Here is a 20,299-nt window from a genome sequence, read left to right on the forward strand (position 1 = left end):
CTTCCTGCCTAGCCACTGGCCAATCAGTGTTTTATTTATTGACCAATCAGAGCAATTTAACATAGAGACCATCCCACAGCAATTACCTCATCCCATCCCTATATTCTTGCCTTCTCTTGATGCTCCTTTGGTGTTCTTTACTGTCCCTGGCTGTGGTATCTGCTGGATTTTGTCTTCCAGCAGCACAGGTCCTGGAGCTGTCTGTCGTACACAGCAGTGGCAGTGTTCTTTTGTTTCCAGCTCAGGAAAAGTACAACCACGTAGGCCCAGCCTGGTCCAGGTCTGTTTCTTAGCTGCGTGCAGGTCAAGAGGGCACTGGCCCACGAATGTAGGCTGAGGGAAGAGACAGAGGGACAATTCTGCTATACTTCCCTCAGATTGACTCCTGCCACCTGATACTGTGCCCTCTCTTCATTCTTTTTGGTGAATGGGAGAGAAGACATTTTGCTTTTCATAGAGTGTTCATTTAAAATGAAAGGTCTTGTGATGACCAAGCAGGTGAGGTGGCCTTCGTATGGGGTTTGGAATCATCGTCCTTGCTATAGCTTCAACACAAGAGGGGGTCAGGTAGCAGCATGCCTGTGGTCTACTGGGTGGGTCTCTGTTCTTGCCCATGCTTCTGGGCAAGTCTGTGATGCTCCTGATGAATCAGACCTTTCCTTCTGTATGTGGTCCTGCCCTAGCAGGACCCACTGCCAGTTCTTCCCCTTATCAGGTGGCAATGACAGAATGAAGAACATTGGGCTGATTAAAGTGTGGCCCTGTGTGGTTTGTGGGGTCTTCAGTTGGAGACAGAGAAGGAGCTAAGTTGCTCTTCCTTACTCAGGGAGGGGCATGCACTGAGGAGGTATGCAGCTTTTGGCAGAAGATGGCCTCCCACCACAAACCTCATGAGAGTTCCAGTAGGCACTGGGAGGATGTTGGGCCTTGTTTAGGCTGCAGACGCAGGGGTTTTGTGAGCAGATGTTGGTTGACTGCACACTTGGGGGCGTCATTCTACATGATGTGGTGAAATGCCATTTTAGTTAGCAGGTGACACTGGGACCATGGTGGCCATGCTGTCATTGTTGTCCAACCAGATTATTCTCCTTCGGCTCATACAGCAGGCACACTGGCCATGAGTCACTGATGAGAAACCAATGGCACACCTTGTATGCTTGCTTCTTGCTGTCTTGTTTGAATTTTTCCCTGAACTTGAAGGGTGCGTTTTCTGCCTCCTCTTACTGTCGTCCTTGCTGTCATCATCATGGGCACCCTTTAACTGCTGTCTCCCTTGCTCTTCTTTGTTGGGAGTTCGGTTGATTCCTTGGGGCTGAAGGTTTTGACACTTACCCAACTTAGTTCTGGATTTCTCTGTGAGATTTGGTTCTGGTCTTCATGTAGTGTAGGAGCTTGTCAATCATTCTTTGTCTTCAGCATCCTGCTTCTCTGGCATGGCCCTCCAAGTGCTGTGTTACCTCAGTGGCATTTAGTCTTAGTGTTTCTGTTTTTGCTTGGTCATTTTCCTGGTGAATTGTCTGTTCATATAAATCCAAGATGGATTCAGGTTCACACTTAGGTAACTCACTGGGGTGGTGGTAGTGGTCTTCAGAGACCTTTGGGCTTCATCCTCATCCATCCAGGTCCTGTAAGCTGCCCCAAACACCTCTATTGGTATAGTAAGAATTTCATTGAGAGCAGGCAAAAATATCCTCAACCTACTCAGTGAGTAGATGTGAGTTTTAGAAAATGTTTGACAAATAGGAGTCATGCTTAATGCAGAGTCTCACAAACGAGAGAGGTCGATTCCAGAGTGAGTGAACTTCAAGGGCAGTTCCGGAAGGAGCAGGCTACCAGCATGCAGAGCACTCCAGTATCTTGTGCTCAGGAGTCATCCAGGCAGTTAGAGAGGACACTTTCTGCACAGGTTGATGGCAGAGAGAGAACCAGTGTCCATTTCAGGAGGGGCTGTGGCTACCCCTGTTGGGTGTGACTCACTCAACCCCATGCCCCACTCTACCTCACTGGTGCAGAACCAAGGTGTGAGCTTCTCCACTCTCCCAGTCTCCAGACGCTGCCGAGATGGTAAGACATTTGGAGGGCGGGCAGTCTGTCTGTATACCGGTTGGTGGTGATAGAATGAATGCACCTGTGATCTGGAGGTGTGGCTGAATGAATGGGCTATGGATAAGTCTGTGACAAGCCCATGTTTTAAGGCACAATAACTACCTGGTATGGGCATGTGCATCTCAGAGTAGAGGGGCACACTCCTGGTATTCGCAGGATAAAGGCTATCTGTTGAGCTGTGGTGAGAAAAGAGAGAACCCGATGCTCTCATACTTGTTGTGTGCTTGACTGTCCTCACAGAGCATCTAGAAAGTGCCACAGTACTCTGGAGAGAGCAAAGCACAGAAGTGTGAAGAAAAAGAATTGATTTTCCACCCTCTGAAAAGACTTTGGGGTCCTCTGAGGCGGGAGAGCTGCTACTCAAGTGGTGTCTGTGTGGTTGGAGATGGGAACTCATTGTCACTGTTTTCCATCTGTGACACTGTAAGTGAGCCTTCTGTGCAGGTGGCTGGTACTGGCCTAAGTTAGTGGTTCTGAGTACCTGCTTCTCTGTCAGGATGGCACCGTGTTCACTAGTTCATTTAAGTGAGTGTATTAGTTAGTTTTCTGTTGATGCAATTAAAGACATGGCCAAGGCACCTTAGGGAAGAAAGAGTTTATTTTGGCTAAGTGTCCATCATGTTGGGGAGGCATAGCAACAAGCTGCAGGCATGGCAGCAGGAAGAGGAAGTAACACCCAACTCACCCAACTGCATGCACGAAGCAGAGAGAGCAACCTGGAAGCTGCACAGTTCTTTTAATCTCAAAGGCTGCTCCAAGTGACATACTTCTCCATCAAGGCTGTATCCCACAAACCTCCCCAAACAATGCCACCAGCAACTGGAGACCAAGTGTTGAGATGCCTGAGACTATGGGGGACAATTCTCATTCAAATCCAAAGTGAGGCTTTGAAGCCATCTGCCTCCTGCTCTGGGATCCTGTGTGGGTCATTGATCCGTCTTGGGTTTTCCTTTGGTGTTACAGCCATCTGCCTGGGACATCCTGGCCTTTCGTTGCAGTTTGGTATTGGATAATCCATAGGACCCTGTGCTAACCAGACCTCCTCTAAAATCTTTCTCCAAAATCATTTCATTTTGCAGGTGAAGGAAACAAGTATCATTTTATCTGAATTTTGATCTAGTTGGACCTTTCATCTAAAGAGTTTATTTTACCAAGAAGTTTGTACATGTTCCAGATCATAGCCAGAATGTGGGTGTTCGTCATTTGTAACCTCAGTATAGAGTAGCAGTAACTGGACATGGCCATCAGCAGAAGGATTTGTGGGGCTTTTGTGAAGAAACTATGTTAGGCCCCAAGGATGCTGGCAGGGTGCTGCCCCTGTTCCTGTCTTCATCATAACTTCCAGCATCTGATCTCCCATGCATTGGAAAGAACCCTGGCCCTCTGTGCAGCACCCCCTTCTCTCTTCTTTCTCTGTCTCCCTCCCTCCCTCCCTCTCTCCCTCCCTCCCTCCCTCTCTCCCCTCCCTCCCTCTCTCCCCCTCCCTCCCTCTCTCCCCTCCCTCTCTCCCTCCCTCCCTCTCTCCCTCTCTCCCCTCCCTCCCTCTCTCCCTCTCTCCTTCTCTCCCTCCCTCCCTCCCTCCCTCCTTCTCTCTGTCCCTTTTTCTCTTTTAAGACAAGGTTTCTCTGTGTTGCTCTGAGTGTCCTGGAACTTGCTCTGTAGACCAGGCTGACCTCAAACTCAGAGATTCATCTGCCTCTGTCTCCTGAGTGCTGGGATTAAAGGTGTGCGCCACCACCCGGCTCTGCATCCTCTCTCAGCTTGTTCAGGCTCAGCTTGTGGATTTGTGAAGTACTTCATATTTTATTTCTGTCAGAACACAGTGAATGGGATTTTATTACTTTCAAGTATGGCGTCTATTATGAAAGTAAATATCAATGTGTCCCAACAAATTATGGGGAAAAATCTGTAGTCTTTCACTGTGTGAGCCATCTATTACAAAATGACACACTTATAAAACATAATCACCAAACCTCATAGCCCATATTTCATTTGCTGAGGACAAGAGGACTTACTAAAATGCTTACTGTATAAGTAAGAGGACTCATACAGTCAGCATTTCATTTTTGCTTAAAATTTATTTAAATTTTAATTAATAAAATTCAGATTAAAGTAAGCATTTAATCAAAACATTTAAACTATCTATTTCATACGTATTTGTTCTTTTTGATCATCCCGACTCAGGCCTTCCCTTCTGTCTGTGTGTAATGTGCACCTTGACCTCCTTCCTGTAAGGTGTGTTTCAAGGAGGAGGAATGACCGACTTCTTGTGCACATGGATTGTAGGAAGGTAGTGGCAAGAACTGCTGTCAGCTGTGTATTTGCTAGCTAGAGAGCCAGGTAAAGAGGTGCACACTGATAGGCATGTGGGTATTGTTTGGGACTTCTGTGACAAAAGATGGTCTTTGAGGAACTGAGCCCCATCTCCCAACCTTTCGTGGGGTTCAACCTGTGTGAGAACATGACAGCAGCCAGATAGTATTTGGGTTGAACATTCCAGTCATTGCCCTTGCCAGCCTTCTCATAGATGAGGACAGTTAGCAGCTCTTCACTCACTATCCCTTGTTGTAGTCCCACACTGCTCTCCAGGATGTCCTAGGACTTGAGAACAGCACTCTCTGTTTACACATTTTATATTCGTGGCATTATCCAGTGCAAACCATGTATGTCTGCCTGCTTCTGCTTGGCATTGTAAAGTGTGATCTGTCTGTGACAGTGTGAAGATAGTTTTATTCTTGCTGTAGAGCATTCTATAATATGACCAACGTCTGGAAGGTTTCTAGTTTTGGACTATCACGGATAATGCTGGTATGTCCTTGTTTTTTTATTTTAACTTTTTAGCCAGTCTCATGTAGCCTTAGTCACTATGTAGCTGAGGGATGACTTCGAACTTCCAATCTTCTTGCTTCTGCCTCCCCAGTGCTGGGATTACAGGTGTGTACCACCACACTGGGTTTATATAGTGTTGGAGATCAAGTCCGTGGCTTTGTTTGTGCTAGGCTAGAAGTCAGTCAGCGGAGCCACATCCCCATTTCACTTCTCTGTCTTCATGGGCAGGACTTGTAGCTAGAGTTTTCCTGCCTGGCCCACAGTGAGGACAAATCTCTGTCACCCGCCAGTCCCACAGCAGCTCAGACCCGACCAAGTAAACACAGAGACTTATATTGCTTACAAACTGTATGGCCGTGGCAGGCTTCTTGCTAACTGTTCTTATAGCTTAAATTAATCCATTTCTATAAATCTATACCTTGCCACATGGCTCGTGGCTTACCGGCATCTTCACATGCAGCTTGTCATGGCGGCGGCTGGCAGTGTCTCTCTGACTCAGCCTTCCACTTCCCAGCTTTATTCTCCTCCTTGTCCCGCCTATACTTCCTGCCTAGCCAATGGTCAATCAGTGTTTTATTTATTGACTAATCAGCAACACATTTGACATACAGAACATCCCACAGCAAGGACTAGAGAACAGGTTGTCTGGAGTAGCTTTAGTGGGGCATAGGATTTGTGCATACTGTGTTGTTTCCTGTCACCCAGGGGTTTGTTTCCTGGGTGTTTGGGCCCTTCATGCTCTCAGGGTTGAGTGTGAGAGCTCTGGTTTTTACCATGTCCTCACTAGTACTTGGTGCTTCTTTGCTTAGGAAATGTAGACGTTTTGATGAGTTAGTCCTGCCCTGCTGTAGCTCTAGCTTTCATTTTCCTGTTGGCACAGATGCAGACACTGTGTATGTGTTGATTGTCTGCTTACAGACCTCGGTGAGGCGCTTGTTCTTAACGCTTGCCCATTCTTCCCCCAACCCCTCACCCTTAAATTGGGGGTTGTCAGCTCTTCAGATTTATGGGGATCACTTGTGAGTTTTGGGTGTCAGTCTCTTGTTGAATGTTCTGTGGTAGGCTGCTTCTCCTGCTGTGTGGCTGTCTTCTTCTGCTGAGTCTGGATAAATTGACAATTTTCTCTTTATGGTCTGAGGAGATTTCTCTAACTATGAAAACACTGGTTTTTGTGGTCTTTTGGACTAGGTCTGTAACCCATCTCCTGTGTTTATGATGGGTTACTAGGTGGGTCATGTCCCAAGCATTATATTTCAAAAAGACTGAATGAAACCTTGGGATTTAGGGGGAGCTCTTGGCTATTATCAGTTGACCTTGCTTATATTGGGTTCATTCTAGAATATTATGTTCCTTGGCTTGTTTATAATAAATCAATATAATATAATTGAGAGTGTAAGTCTTCCAGGTCCTTTGTGTTTCTTTGTAAAGTTTAATATTAATTTGTCAATTTACAAAAGAATCCAATTTTAAAATTTTGGGGTTTTCTTTTGAGATAGGGTTTCTCTGTGTAACAGCCCTGGGTGTCCTGGAACTTGCATTGTAGACCAGGTTGGCCTCGAACTCACAGACATCTGCCTGTCTCTGCCACCCAAGTGCTGTGATTAAAATCATGTACTACCACTGCCTGGCCTAATTTTAATTTTTATTATGATTCCATAGACTACCAGTTAATTGGGGAATGTCAGTGTCTGAACCATTGTTAGGTCTTTAAATCCATATGCATGGAACAATGTTTTATTTATTTAAATATTTTAATTTTGCTTATATGTATATTTATACTTTCCAATAAAGCTTATAAGCTTTATATCTTTTGATAAAATAGCCCTTGATATTTGCTGATAATCTGATGGTATCATAAATGTTTTCTCAGAGTTACTTTCTTTTTGTTCCTCGTGTGTGGAAACACTTAGGTATATTAACCATCTTACTTTGCAGTCTTAAGTTAATGTAGACATTTTAATAGTTCGTGATTGATTGATTGTTCTGGGTTTTCTGTGCGTCAGGTGTACTGTGTGTGGATGGCGACATCACTTTCTGAGTCTTTTTCATGGCTTATTGTTCTGGTGAGGGTCTCACGGTGGCATTGTTTGGCAGCGGTGGGAGTGGCCTCCTGCTCTTAATCCCTCCTATGTTCTGTGATGATCTGTGTTGGTTACCCCATACTCTTGTCACTTCTTGCTTGATGATGTCGTTAACTATCTGCTGCTACTGCACCAGCCACTGGGTGTGGTAAGGGCCAGAACATGCCCTCTTTGCTCACACCTCTTTTTGGTAGCTTCATAAAGATTTTTAAAAGAAATCCTCCTAAAGATTCATAGCTTCTAAGACTTTTGCTCATTGGAAGGTTTTTTGCATGTGAAGTCAAGCCAACTAGGATTTCAGAATTTCCAAGTTGCAGGAGGGAGGAACCCAGGTAACTTAGCACACAAAGCCACTGTGCTACTTATTCTGTATGGAGCCTGAGTAGAAATACAGAAAGAGATGTCTTTGTAAAAGTTTGTGCCCAGTCTCAGACTGCAGTTAATGGGATGGCTACGCCTGTCACTGTTGTCCTGAAGGCACTTGTAAATCGGAATTACTCACCTTTTCTCTGGCTCTTACAGACATGGTCTTTTCATCTGTGTGGTGCCTGGAGCACCCTGGGCCAGCGGGCCTACACGTCTTCTGACTTACCTTGGTCTGGTTCCCCATATCTGTGTCAAATGGCTTGCACATTGTTTCTGAACCTGGCTCATCAGTCTCCTTATTTCTAGTTGTCCTTAGACCTCTGCCTCTGCATCCAGATTTTTTTGTCTTTTTCTTAGGCTTATGGGTCCTGGCCCAGCCTGGCTCTGAAACAGTCTGCAGTGGCACTGGGGAGTGACTGTCTTTTGGCCAAGAAGGGACTCCAGAGGTTGATGTGTGACTTAATGGAAGGCAGAGTTTCCAGCTCTAGAGACCGTCTTCAACCATCTTGTAATAGCAGCCTGTCATAGCAGCCTGTTCCAGAGCCCACCAGATTCTGCCCTGATCAAGACTGTATAGGCTCTACCTCTCTCCAATGGAAGGTGAAATCTTCTGAAACCTTCTTGCAGGTAACAGAGCTCTGAGAGGATGGCACTGAAGCTAGTTTTCATCATGCCTTTGGCAGTGCATTAACAAACAAACATCATCAACAAAACCCACATCAACAAACCCATAGTAGGTGATAGATGAACCCACTTGCAACTCTTTACAGTTCGATTTTGGGCATCTCAGTGTATGGAAAGGGAGATGTGGATGAAGCAAGAGAATGGCAGAGTGTTCATGATTGTTGAAGTTGGTGCCTTGGCTTCATTGTTCTATTTACTTTGCTTTGTGTTGGCATCAGATTCCACAATATAAAAACTTGCCTTCAGCAAGAGAAATCTATGTGGAAACTACAAGAATCTTCAATTTAAAATTACATTTATAGATACTTTTCTACTGAATTGTATTTTATTTTTATTTATTTTTTGAGACAGGGTCTCACTATGTAGCTCAGGCTGACCTGGAACTGGCCATGCAGACTAGACTGGCTTTGAACTCACAGAGATCTCTCTCCTTCTGCCTCCTAAGTGCTGAGATTAAAGGTGAGCACCACTAGGATCAGCCATATGTTTTTATTTCTTACTCTTAGACCGTCAGACTGGAAACCCCAAATGGAACATAAGACCCTGGCATTAGAGCTTGCTCTCCTGCAGAGGCACAGCCCACTGTCCTGGAGTGATGCATGGACAGCTCTGGAAGGGGGCTGGGTGGACACCAGAAGGCTGAGGACAGAAGCACAGTGTTGAGTACACAGTACCGTCTCCTCAGGAGCCTGTTCGTCTTGTGGAGGGCTTTTGAAACTCCTTATGAGTACAGGAGAACAAGCCAAGAAGTTGTATACTGTAGGAGCCAGGTTTCTCACTGTTGGAGAAAGGCATTAAAAAAGAGGAAAGGGCAACTGCAGAAACCTTGCAGTGGTTGGCTTGGGACCTCAGGGTCAGTACTAACTTGATGTAAGCACATGCTTAGCAAAAGAGATGGGGAACAAGTCCGGGAAGTGTGAGCAGCTGACTTACGGGGGCTCCAGTGGACAGAGCCGAGGACGTCGGTTACACTGGCTTGTTAGCACACTGCAAGGAAGGAAGAAATATTCGCCTGTCTCCACTAATGCTAGTGACCAGAAGCAAGGATAAGGGCTCCTCTGCACTGAATGTGAGCTACCTGTAGAAGAGGAGGAAGCCAGGTGCCACCCTCAGGCAGACCCCCCTCAATGGCACCAGTTGCAGATGGGCCCCTTGATGGATCTGGGACCCAGAAGATGTGACCTGCTGTGTGTCTGTCCTCTCAAATAACTGATACTTAGGTCTTTCAAGGCTCTTGTTAATTTTATTTAAGTCCTTGCCATAAAGTTGTCTATGATGCTATCTCGTTTGTTTGTTTGTTTGTTTTTTTACTATTTGTATGGTCTGTGTTCATCCCCTCTTCTTGATAGTGTGAATTTTCAGTTTTCATCGTCAGTCTGGCTAAAGCTTTGCCAGTCACATTCATTTTCCCCTGTCTTCCCTTCTGTGTTCCTGGTGGGGCTCACTGTGTAGTACAGGCTTGAATTCGCTGGCTTCCTTCCTCAGCCCCCCAATATCTGGGTCACAGGTGTGCCCCACTGTGCTTGGCCTTATTCTTCCTTTTTTTCATTGACTGGATTTCTACTCTTTGCTCTTGTCTTCTTCTTGTTTAGTTGGAGTTTGTTTTGTTCCTGTCTAATTCTAAGTGAAGCCTACTGTCACTGACTCAAGACTCTTTTCTAACACAGGGATTCAGTGTGGAGAATTTCCCCCTGGGCATTTCATAGTTTGATGTCGTATGCTTCCATTTTCATTCATTGCAAAGTGCCTTCCAGATTCTTCATTCATGAAATGTTTTGTTGTATACTTTGAGACAGACGGGGGTTCCATGTCACCCAGGCCGCTCCCAGACTCTATGTAGTTGAGGTTGACCTTGAACTACCGAGTCTCCTGCCTCCACTTTCCAAATGCTGCAATCACAGGTGTGTGGGGAACTGAAATGCATCATGTAGTGTGTAAACATTTTGGGATTTTAAGATACCTTTTTGTTTTTACTGAATTTTAAATTAATTCCATTAGTAAAATGAGTTTATTTATGTGACTCGAGTCCTTTTAAACCTACTGGTGCTTGTTTAATGGGTCTACAGGTGTTCTGCCTCTGTTCGTGCTCTGTATGTTAAAGGCCAGTGAAGAAAGTGCACCCCACTGCTTTTGTGTAGTATTGTGTAAATGTCACTGAGTCACCTTGAGGTATGTGTATGTGTTCTGGCATCCTGCTAATTCTCTGTCTGCTGTTGTAACAGTCCCCGAGAACAAGCATCGAGACCCTCAGCTGCAGCTGCAGATGCGCCAGTTTCCTTCATGCTTTTCTTACTCTTGCTTCTACTGTAAAGTGTGGTTTTCATTGATGGTTCAACTTACTGGTCCTTCTGCCATTCGGAACTGGGCCTCTGCATCCTGTTGATTAAAGTCTGATGCTGATGTCTCCTTACCAGCTTGCTCTTGGTTAGTGTTTGGGTGTTAGTTACTTTTGCTATTGTTGAGACCAGATATTTTTGAGAGATCCAAGGGAAAGGAGATGGACGTTGGCTTATGATTTCAGAGGGTTCAGTTTATCAGTGGGGAGGGCGTGGTAGAGCACAGCAGGTCGGGTCATGTGGGCTAGGAAGCAGAGGAAGGTGCTGGTGTTAGGCGGGCTTTTCCAGTTTCCTCTGTCATTCTCTGGATCTCTCAATCTATGGGATGGTGCTTCCTTTACTCAAGATGGCACTTAGTGCTCAGTTCCTCCTTCTAGAAGGGCCCTCACAGACAGAGGGATTCCTCATCATCTCTTGGGGGATTCTAAGTGGAGTCAGTTGGACAGTGGTGCTTAACCTACACGGTTGTGTGATAGCACTTTTCCCATCTTGTGACATCATAGTAAGTTCAGCTCTGTGAAGGAACTTACTCTGTAGTGTTGTCATCATTGCCATTGTGTGAATATTACACAGGCTAAGATGACCACAGTGTCACGTGGTGATCCCTTTTGATGTGACCACCACTGTATTTGCTGTATGCAGTCTATTATTGACCTGAATGTCATTATGTACCTGTACTGAAAATGTGTTCTTGTAGGTAGCACATTGCTGAGCCTGTTGCTTGGGGAACACTGATGTTACAACAATTGAATGACCTGTCTCTCGACCATTCCCAGTCCTACCTCATGGTGGTTCTTTCTATCTGGTACAAAAAATTACTCTTTTTTAATTTGACAAGCTCTGCCCCTTAGTGGAGTGTCTGGACAGTTTGATGAGGTTGCAGATACAGGTGAGAGTGGGCTCAGTTGTCCTTGATTCTCAACCTCAGAAACATCTTCTCGTTATCCTTCTCTTTAAATTGTTGTCACTAGTTTTAAATCTTAAAATTCTGCATTTATTAGACTTTTTGTTAGGACTATTTAAATGTCTTTTTTTAACTGTGATAATATTTTCATTATACATTTTTGTAGTGTATTGGTTATGAATCTCATTCCTCTTCTAAGCCCTGGTATTTCTAGTGTTCAGTTTTGCCAAATATGAGTTCTCCCAGAACATATGTATTGTGTCCCAACAGAAACTCCTGGGTTTTATTAGAAGGGGCTCCTCCCAATCCATCAGTGGTGCTTAGAGAGCTTGCTAGAAGCCTTGGGTGGGAGCTATGATCCTGGGAAGCTGACCTATCCTGTAGGAAGGGCAAGGTGGGCTTGGGTGGTGCTCTGGTCTGGAGGGGCTGTTCTTTGAGGATAAACCACAGTCCTCATCTGGAGCCCGGCAACAAGGTGTTCCAGATTACCTAAGAACACAGCTCAGAACATGATTCCTGTCTTAGTCAGAGAAAGCTTTTTTGAAGTTTGGTTAGACATGGCTCAAGAAATGAGGGCGTGTGGGATGGGGGGGTGGGGTGACTAGGAAGAGGATCAGGCCAAATGAAAGTACTCAAGGGAAGTAGTGGAGAACAATGTTTAAAGCTTACTTAAATGGCATCATGACCACAACGAAGAAAGCTGATACTGTGGAAGATCTCAGCAGTCATGTGCAGAATGTACCAGAGAGGCCGCCTGGGAATGCAGAATAAACAACAGATGTGTCTGAGGCAAGAAGGGTGGGATCTGTGGAGAGAGTCCAGCAGCAGTATAGAATCTCTCAAGAAGCCAGAATGAGTTGAATAAAAATAATCAAGGGTGACTGAGCATTTTCCAGAGCAGGAAGATGGAAATGTATTCAAAGGGTCTTGCTGTGAGCAAAACGAATCAAGAGACACTTAGCGGTACACCGTCTGACAATATTTTTAAATTTCCAGACTAGAGAAAAGACATGGTAGCATGTAGGCAGAAGAAAATGACATCAGCAATACCCAGCCCTAAAAGTTATATAGAGATAGGAACTCTGGGGTAGCTGGGCTTAGGATATTCCATGGTGCCAAGGGAACAGTGTTACTGGATGGATGGTTGTGACCTGAGACTTTTATACCCTAGTCAAGACGTGTCTTTGTGCAAGATGGATACAAAATTGCCTAGAGTCACAGGGTTTGCAGAATTGTGATGCCTGCTCCCCTTTAAAGAAGTGGTGTCCTGACTGAGAGGAGTAAAACTTCTAAACCAGTGGATCAAAGTCATGGTGCTGTTGGGTACAGGTCAGGTGTCATAAAGATAAGGGACACAGAGTTGTAGGCAATATTGTAAAACTGGAAACCACCTTGAATAGCCTGCATTTAGAGACAGTCCTTGACATGATGAGCTGATTAGCTGCAAGCAGCTGGGGAAAATACTTGACTTGCTTAATAAAAGGATTCATAAGCCAGGCGTGATATTGAATGCTTTTAATTCTAGCACTTGAGAGGCAGGGGAAGGCCAGTCTCCTTGAGTTCAGAGCCAGCCTGGTCTATGTAGTAAGACACTCTCAAAAAAAAAGAAAAAAAAAAGGATTCATCACATTCTTAAAGAAAGAAATAGATATAGACAGATGGCTCAGTAGGTACTGGAGCCAGAATCAGTCAGGTAGTCTTGGGTTGACATTCATTGGCTTGTCTCTGAAGTGTGATGGGTTATAGAAGAGTCAGGTCAGGGGGAGAATCTACTAAATCCAGGGCTTTCAACAGTGCCCTAAAACCTGCATTCTTTTCAGACCCTCCCAAGCATTTACCAAGTGGTGTAGAGACCTGGGAAAGTGGCAACTGGGGACTAGGATGCTATGTGGGCAGTGGTTCCTATGGGCAAAAGGCTGAGAAAGAGAAGTCCAGCAGGAAGGGTCTGAGTGTGTATGTTACCTTGCACTTGCCTCTTGGGAGAGGCTAACCCAGGTACCCTGCAGATACTTTTCTGCCTGGCCATGCGTTCCTTATAAACCTGGAAAAATGTAGTTATAAAGACGAGCACAAGGGCGGTAACTTAAGGAATCTGAACTACATTTTTTGGTAGAGCTATGTGCAGAGAAGTCTGGATGGGCGCTTGTCCATGGAAAGGCAAGGTGGGACAGTGGCATTTTCCCTGTGCAGCTTGAAATACATGTGTATCAGTGTGAGGTTCTGTACTACTTCCTCCTGATAGCCTGATGGTGAGGAAGTTTCTGGAAGGGTGGTTGATATCTCTAGATAAGACTTTCAGCTGAGGTTGATTTTGGCCTCCCTGAGACATTTTTGGTTGTCATAATTGGCTGACGCTACTGGCATCTGGTGGGCGGAGGTCAGGAATACTGCTGGGTTTCTGTCATGAGTGTAACAGCTCCACAGCCCAGCCAACTGCGTAGCTATTCTATGATGTCAGCAGTGATGAAGAACATTGCTCACCAATGTGTTTTGCTCACATGTGATTTTTGACAAACCTCAGTTCATGCTGATAGAAATGGTTTAGTGTGAATTGCTTTTTCCAATTCCTGGGTTTATAAACAAAGAAAAGAGTGAAACCTATTTTCTTAGTTAGGTGGTGGTGTCCAGATTCAGTGTTCACATCCCAACTGAGGGCTCCTTTCTTCTCTGACCATGCAGGTTCATCTCTGCAAGGCCAGGTGACAACTTCTGCTCTTCTTGTGGATTACTTGGTTTACAAGACCCTGCCAGTGAGACTTCGAGTTTGCGCAGCTGGGACCCGAGTCGCCTCAGTTTTTTACTTGCATGTGCTGGTGGAAGTTTGGAGCTGGTTGGAGCTACTGTTTACGTGGACATTTTGAGCCATTTTGAACTTAAGGCGCCGACACTGCTAGCAATGAGCTCCCAAAGCCATCCAGGTAAGGCCTGCATCTTTGGTTCCTAGTGCTCCTCTTTACAGATGTAAGGGCTGCTGCCGCTGCAGCCTGCTTGTTCCCTTTCAGAGTTTGCTTTCCTGGGGCAGTGCTGTTGGTTTGCAGCATCATCAAGGCTCAGGACCTGGGGGCTCTTGTCTTTGGGCTCAAGGGGCTAATGTTGACCTCCTGGAGAGTCAGAGGATGCCCTGGCTTTGCATGCCTACTATAATGGAAGACAGTGTCCTTGATGCCAAGAAAAAGAATTGTGTTTGAGTAGGTGATGGATAAATACCAGCAGGTAGCTTGCAGAGTGAGATTCTTGTCAGGGCAAGTGAGGGGCAGTGCTGCTGTGATGACCCTAGGTGGGGTGAAGCCTTGGTTTCACCCAGCCAATCCAGTGTCTTGGAGTTTGCTTTCTTTGGTGCAATATTAAACATTTCAGGAGCCTTTCTGATTCTCACTAGCCCTAGATGCATTTGGGAATGCTGGGACAAAGGACTAGTCTAAGGTCAAGGAGCTGGAAGGGCAGAACAGAATTAGAAACTGCATGCTTGGGTCTTAACAAATACGTATGGGACTTGGACTTAGAAAGTAGTAAAGCGTGAACCATGATAAATGTCGAGAGCCCTGCCTGACCTCCTGCAGAACTTTCAGCTGCCCTTGGCTACTTCTAGTGCACCGTGTAGTCTCTAGAGCTTTAGGTGTCAGTGTCTGTCTTGGGTACACACAGGAGGCTGCCTGAGGCTCTGTCAGCCTGCCTCTGAGTCTGCTCTTGGGTAGAGGCAGAGGCTTAGGGTCTAGACCCTTTCCTCCAGGACTGCTGAGAGCAGAATGGTGACACATACGTCTCTGGGGCATCATCTGAGAACTTCAGAGGGCAGGGTTCCAAGCTTTATTTAAGTAGGAGGGTTTTATTGATTCAGTTGTTCATGTATTGATTGTTCTAAAGAAATTGTTTATGGTGATTGTAGGAAAAAGTTAAGCTGTGTATATTGAAATGTGTACAGCAGATATTGGTATTTAGGTATGCCTCCTGCTCTGCAGTGAGATGGAGGTGTATATCTTCCCTGTGTATGAGCATGTAGTGAAATGTGTCCACAGTTGTATGCGAGGTAGTATGTTAGATGTTTTTACATGTTAGTGTATTGTGAAATCCTTGATGTCAGTGTGCACATAAACCTGACATTCTTCTGACAGTTTGTGATGGGTCTTTATGTGGTTATGGCAGTGTTCACGGTAATCCCAAGTTGACATCACACAATTACTATGAATATATTATGTACAGTATCCTAAGTATCTCCACTGGATAACTTCTGAAAAGCTGAAGCTGGGTCTTAAGGATGTCTGAAAAATGTCTTAAGGATGACTGAAATTGCTCTAGAATGTTGTCTAACTGAGCTTCCTAATCTCGGTGTGTTAGGAGGTGTAGTTTCCTACCTTCACCACTCTGGCACTGGGCAGATTCAGTCTGTTTGATTTCTGCTAGCATGCTGAAGGAAATAACTACATTTTCTTTGCTGTTTAAATGGGGTACATACTATGTGACCTGATACAGATACAATCAGATCTTGGACACACTACCCAGGCATTTGAGGAAAAGTGTGCTCTTGTTACTGTGTTGTTGATCTAAAGAAGTTTGCAAGTATATCGTAGTCCTGTGTTTAAAATTTTCTCATACATATGCATGACCTAGTTATGTACAAGAATATTTGTACATTCTCCCTAAATGTTACCTATATCTATTAACTCAATTGAGTTTTTAAGCCAGGATGGCCTCTACCCTTTGCTTCTTGATTTCTGAGAAAAGTAAAATGTTCTATTGTAGTTACATTTTTGGTATAGTCTTTTAATATTATTAATCATTTTTCTCTATATATTTCAGTGTTTTTCCCCCAGCACTTAATTAAAAATTAATGACTATTCTTTTGATTAATGAGCTCTCTTACCAGAGTACAGTGTTTATTTTATTCTGTAAAATACTTGCCTGTTTTTGGCTAATGGATCTTGCCCCATCTACTTACCTCTGACTTTTCCCAGCCACTTCAAGCCTTAACCTCATAAATGGGGTCAGCTGGACTCTTCTCCCTCAGCGAGTCTTTGCACTTTGTGTGGGGAATTTTACCCATCAATGTTCACTTCTCCCTCCCTCCCTCCCTCCCTCCCTCCCTCCCTCCCTCCCCCCTCCCTCCCCCCCTCCCCTCCCTCCCTCCCTTCCTCCCTCCCTCCCTCCCTCTGTTGGGGATCAGATTTGGGGCCTCTTGCACATCAAGCAAGTGCTCAACCACTGAGCTCCCCCTGTGCTTGTTCACCTATCCTTGGGTTTCTACGTGGCTCTTCCCCTTATATCAAGTTGTGTGTGCCTCTGTGTCTTGCAGTGGGTCAGATAGAGCTGCCTTGTGCTGAGACCATTCTTTTCCTCAGAATGCTTGCATGTCTGTGGCTGGGCTGTTTGTTCAGGGCTTGGAGCTTGCTGAGACTCCTGCCTCTCTAGCCCTCTGGTCTTCTGCAGATTATTTTCTGCAGCCATATAACAGGTGCCCTTCACATGGCACATCACAGCCCTGAATGGCCAAGAAGGGAGCTGGCTCTGTGCCTAGGCCAGAGGTCCTTACTGGTGATACATACTGGCCTCTTGGCCCTGTAGTTTCATGTGTGTGAGTCTTCTGGGCTTTATTCATTGTGAGGCATTGCCTTTGAATCCTTCCACAGTTTACTTGTATTTTGAATTTAGTGGATTTCGGGAAGAAAGAGAATTAATAGTCAATTACCTAATTCATTGATTTTTAATATTGGGATTGAGTCTGAAGCCTTGCACAGGTTAATTACAGCCTCTTACACAGAGCTCCCCAGCCTTCAGTTTGCTATCTGGAACAGGAAACTTCTGACTGTGCTGGGACAAAGCTAGGGAACCAGGATAGTCATGCTGGTCCTTGTCACTGTCTCATAGTTGTCTGCCTTCCTTTTTCTGTGACCCCAGTGTCTTCTCTCTGGTCCCATGCCCTGGCCTGCCTGGCTCACTCCTGGCTGCTCCTGTGTGGCCTGGCGCATGCTGGTGGCACGTTAGGCCCTGGTGGAGTCCTGTGGCCTTTGGGTCCTCTCTCACATTGGCAGGGTAGCTTGGCTTTGGCCTGGTGATGAAGTGGCCTTTTTTATTTGCTGTGTATAACTCCTCTCTCCTGTTTTCCTTTAAACTCCCTGTGGTGCTGGGTGAGGCCTGCCTTATGATTTTATTGCTGTTCTTTCTGGACTTTGCTAGAGCCAGGCCCTGGTTCTCTGACGTAAAAGCCGCCTAGCTGTTGGGATTTATTGCTCTAAATAACTGTTTCCAGTGCTGTGAGCAGCCTGAGGAAAGGGCTTGGGTTGGTTCAGTTTGTGAAGACTTCGTGGAAGGAGGTTCTGAATGGTGCTGCTGGTCTCATCCTGCACTGAAGCCCTCACTGTTGGGATATGCCCAGGCAGGCTGTGGTGAACTCAGCTCTTAGACCTCTGACTGTGAGGCAGGTCCCCTGTAAATAGCGGTGTGAGGACTGATGTGCCTGAGGTCTGCTGGAAGAACAAGCAGCCCTTCTTTATTTCCTGTCCATTTTCCTTCCATAATTGCTCGTCTCTTTCTGGATGTTAAAGTGCACCTAGATATTGGTAACTGGCTGGTTACCAGGAAACCCAGGCATTGTCACCTGATCATCCACTCATTCAGTTTTGATACTACCCTGTGTTTATAGTGTATTTGAACTTCCTTGTTGGAAGGTCTCTGCTTAGAGAAAGTAGGTGTCCGCTGGAAGCCATCCTAGCTGATGGCCTCAGACAGGAAGCCAGTCAGGCAGAGTCTGGATCCTTCTTTCTGTTTTCCTGTCTCTCCTTAGGTCTTAGTGAAAGGCCCGACCAGTGTCGGATTACAGATAAAGTTCAACCATTTTGAGGGAAGCATGTGTAATCCAAGATCAGTGCTTTAATTTGGTCCATTTTGTAGTTTAATAATATTCTGTTGGTCTGAAACAATACATGGGAGGAGCTGAAGACTGTGTCAACACAACATAATGACGGTCTCCAAAAAGAGGCTCTCTGCCCTGGGCCTGGACTGAGCTGAGATCCTGAGGTTCCTTCCATCTCTGTGCTCTAGTCCTCACCTTTTTGTTTTTTGTTTGTTTGTTTGTTGTTCTGAAGACAGGGTCTCACTGTATAGCCCTGGTTGGCCTGGAACTCACTATGTAGACCAGGCTGTCCTTGAACTCACAGGGATTCTCTTGTTTATTGCCTCTGAGTGCTGGGATTAAAGGTGCATGCTTGGTCCTAGCCTTCACTTGTATGATCTTGAGTCTTATTTATTTCAACCAGTTTGGCCGCCTAGGTTATTATATAGTAATTAAGAAATTAAATGGTAATATGTTTGTATCATAATGGAACATTTTTTTGTAGCTTTTACATGGTGCTCTGCAGTGTATATGTTTCAGGGATACTGCACAGTAGGGTAGAGAATGAATTTTGTGGACTGTGGTGCATACAGATGTGAGTTCTGGGCAGCTGGTAACAGGTAAGTTGCAGACTCTGAGTGAGGCCTGGTGTAAGAGACCACCATGTGTAGTTGAAGTTTTCCTGTGTCCACCCGGCTCCTATATCTTTGCATTTCTGCAGCCGCTCAGACCCAAATAAACACATGCAGGCTAATATTATTTAAAACTGCTTAGCCATTAGCTCAGGCCTACCATTAACTAGTTCTTACACTTAAACTCAGCCCATTTCTGTTAAATAGATGTTGCCATGTATTCCGTGGCTTTACCTGTGTGCCTGTTACATGCTGCTCCCTGGACGGTGGGCTGGTGTCTCCTCACTCAGCCTTGTTCTTCCCACAACCATAGACCATGGCTGATGTCAGTAGGTCTGCAGGACAGGTAGATAGGCATTTAGGGGAGCCAGCCAGTAGGAGGTCTAGGAATGTAAGCGAGGGGATAGCCTCATGTAGCATAGTCAGCCAGAGAGGAACAGCTTCATATAGATCTGGGAGGGAACAGGAGGGGCACCAGGAGGTAGCCACTTGGAGGGTTTGGACACTGGGGAACAGGACTGAGCTGGCTAGGGTCATGGAGAAGTGACCATTTCTTCTGTGCATGCATCCAGGTCTCTGGAGAAGGATGTGAGATGCCTCAGGCAGTGGACCAGAGCTGGGTGGGAGTGTGTTAATCCTGAGAGTGCTTCAGCCTGCTTTCTGAAGGAAAGGCTTCCAGAATGCTTCGTGTACATCTTGCTGCCTCCTGCCCGGCTCCTAGCACATGCATCTTGCTGGCATCTTCCCAGCCACCACCCCAGCAGTGTGTGCAGCTCTCAAGTTGTCGCCACCCTGGCTTCTCCATGCTGTGATTATCTGGGATCTTAATCAGTCAAGATTTGTTCTGGAAATCATGGAGACATAAGGACTTATTTTTCAACCTATTTTTTTTCAACATTTTTTCAACTCAAATTGTGTTTTGTCTTTTAAAAATCACGAATACTCTGTCACTAGGAAGAGCTCAGAATATTCGCTGTCAATGGTGTGCTGATGGTTTGTTTTGGCAATTTTCTGAAAATTCTTACACAGTTTGGGGAACATTTGCATTTGTGTCCTTCTTTCAAAGCCCCCATTGTAGAAATGCAAATTTCTGAGTTCTGAGATGCTGAATGTTAGATGATTAATGATATTGAAATTTAAGAATGAACTCCTGGTATGTATTTGACACAGAAAACTCAATACTCGAATCATTAGGAACCATTGAACACAGCTTGGTGCTGGAACAGAAAGGCCATAATTGCAGCGCCCGGCAGTGGGGGCAGGTCGTACGTGGACAGGTGTGCAGATGCATGCCGCCTCCAGAGCTGGTCTATGCAAGGCTGAGAGCTGCTCCAACTGAAGAACTGGCTCTGTTTAACTGTAGGTGTTTAAAACTTATAGTGATCATAAATCAGCATTGATTACTTGCTTACTCCAAGTCAAACACCGCTGTGCTTTTAAAGGACCAGAATGAATAGCAAGTTCGTTCTGAATTGTGCTTTCCAGTTATTACATTTATGTGGCGTGATAACCTTGTGAAGTGAGCTGGAACGCCA

The 20,299-nt window shown here is 45.3% G+C and overlaps 1 protein-coding gene across 12 annotated transcripts in view; it reads left to right on the forward strand.

Moving 5' to 3' along the window:
* The window catches only part of Hdac4 (histone deacetylase 4), a 271,390-nt gene that overhangs the window by 19,624 nt on the left and 231,467 nt on the right, over window positions 1-20,299 (forward strand). For 11 of the 12 annotated variants that reach the window (XM_052750393.1, XM_052750403.1, XM_052750392.1 and 8 more), the window contains exon 2: window positions 13,986-14,224. The exons of the other annotated variant lie outside the window; for it this stretch is intronic. In XM_052750393.1, coding sequence (XP_052606353.1) covers window positions 14,203-14,224 — 22 coding nt within the window. In that variant the 5' untranslated portion in view covers window positions 13,986-14,202. The remainder of the gene's footprint in view (window positions 1-13,985; window positions 14,225-20,299) is intronic. 12 annotated transcript variants of the gene reach the window in all.

The sequence above is a fragment of the Peromyscus californicus genome, unplaced genomic scaffold (genome assembly GCF_007827085.1).
Source record: "Peromyscus californicus insignis strain IS unplaced genomic scaffold, ASM782708v3 Scaffold_21__1_contigs__length_65335640, whole genome shotgun sequence".
NCBI classification, from domain to species: domain Eukaryota; kingdom Metazoa; phylum Chordata; class Mammalia; order Rodentia; family Cricetidae; genus Peromyscus; species Peromyscus californicus.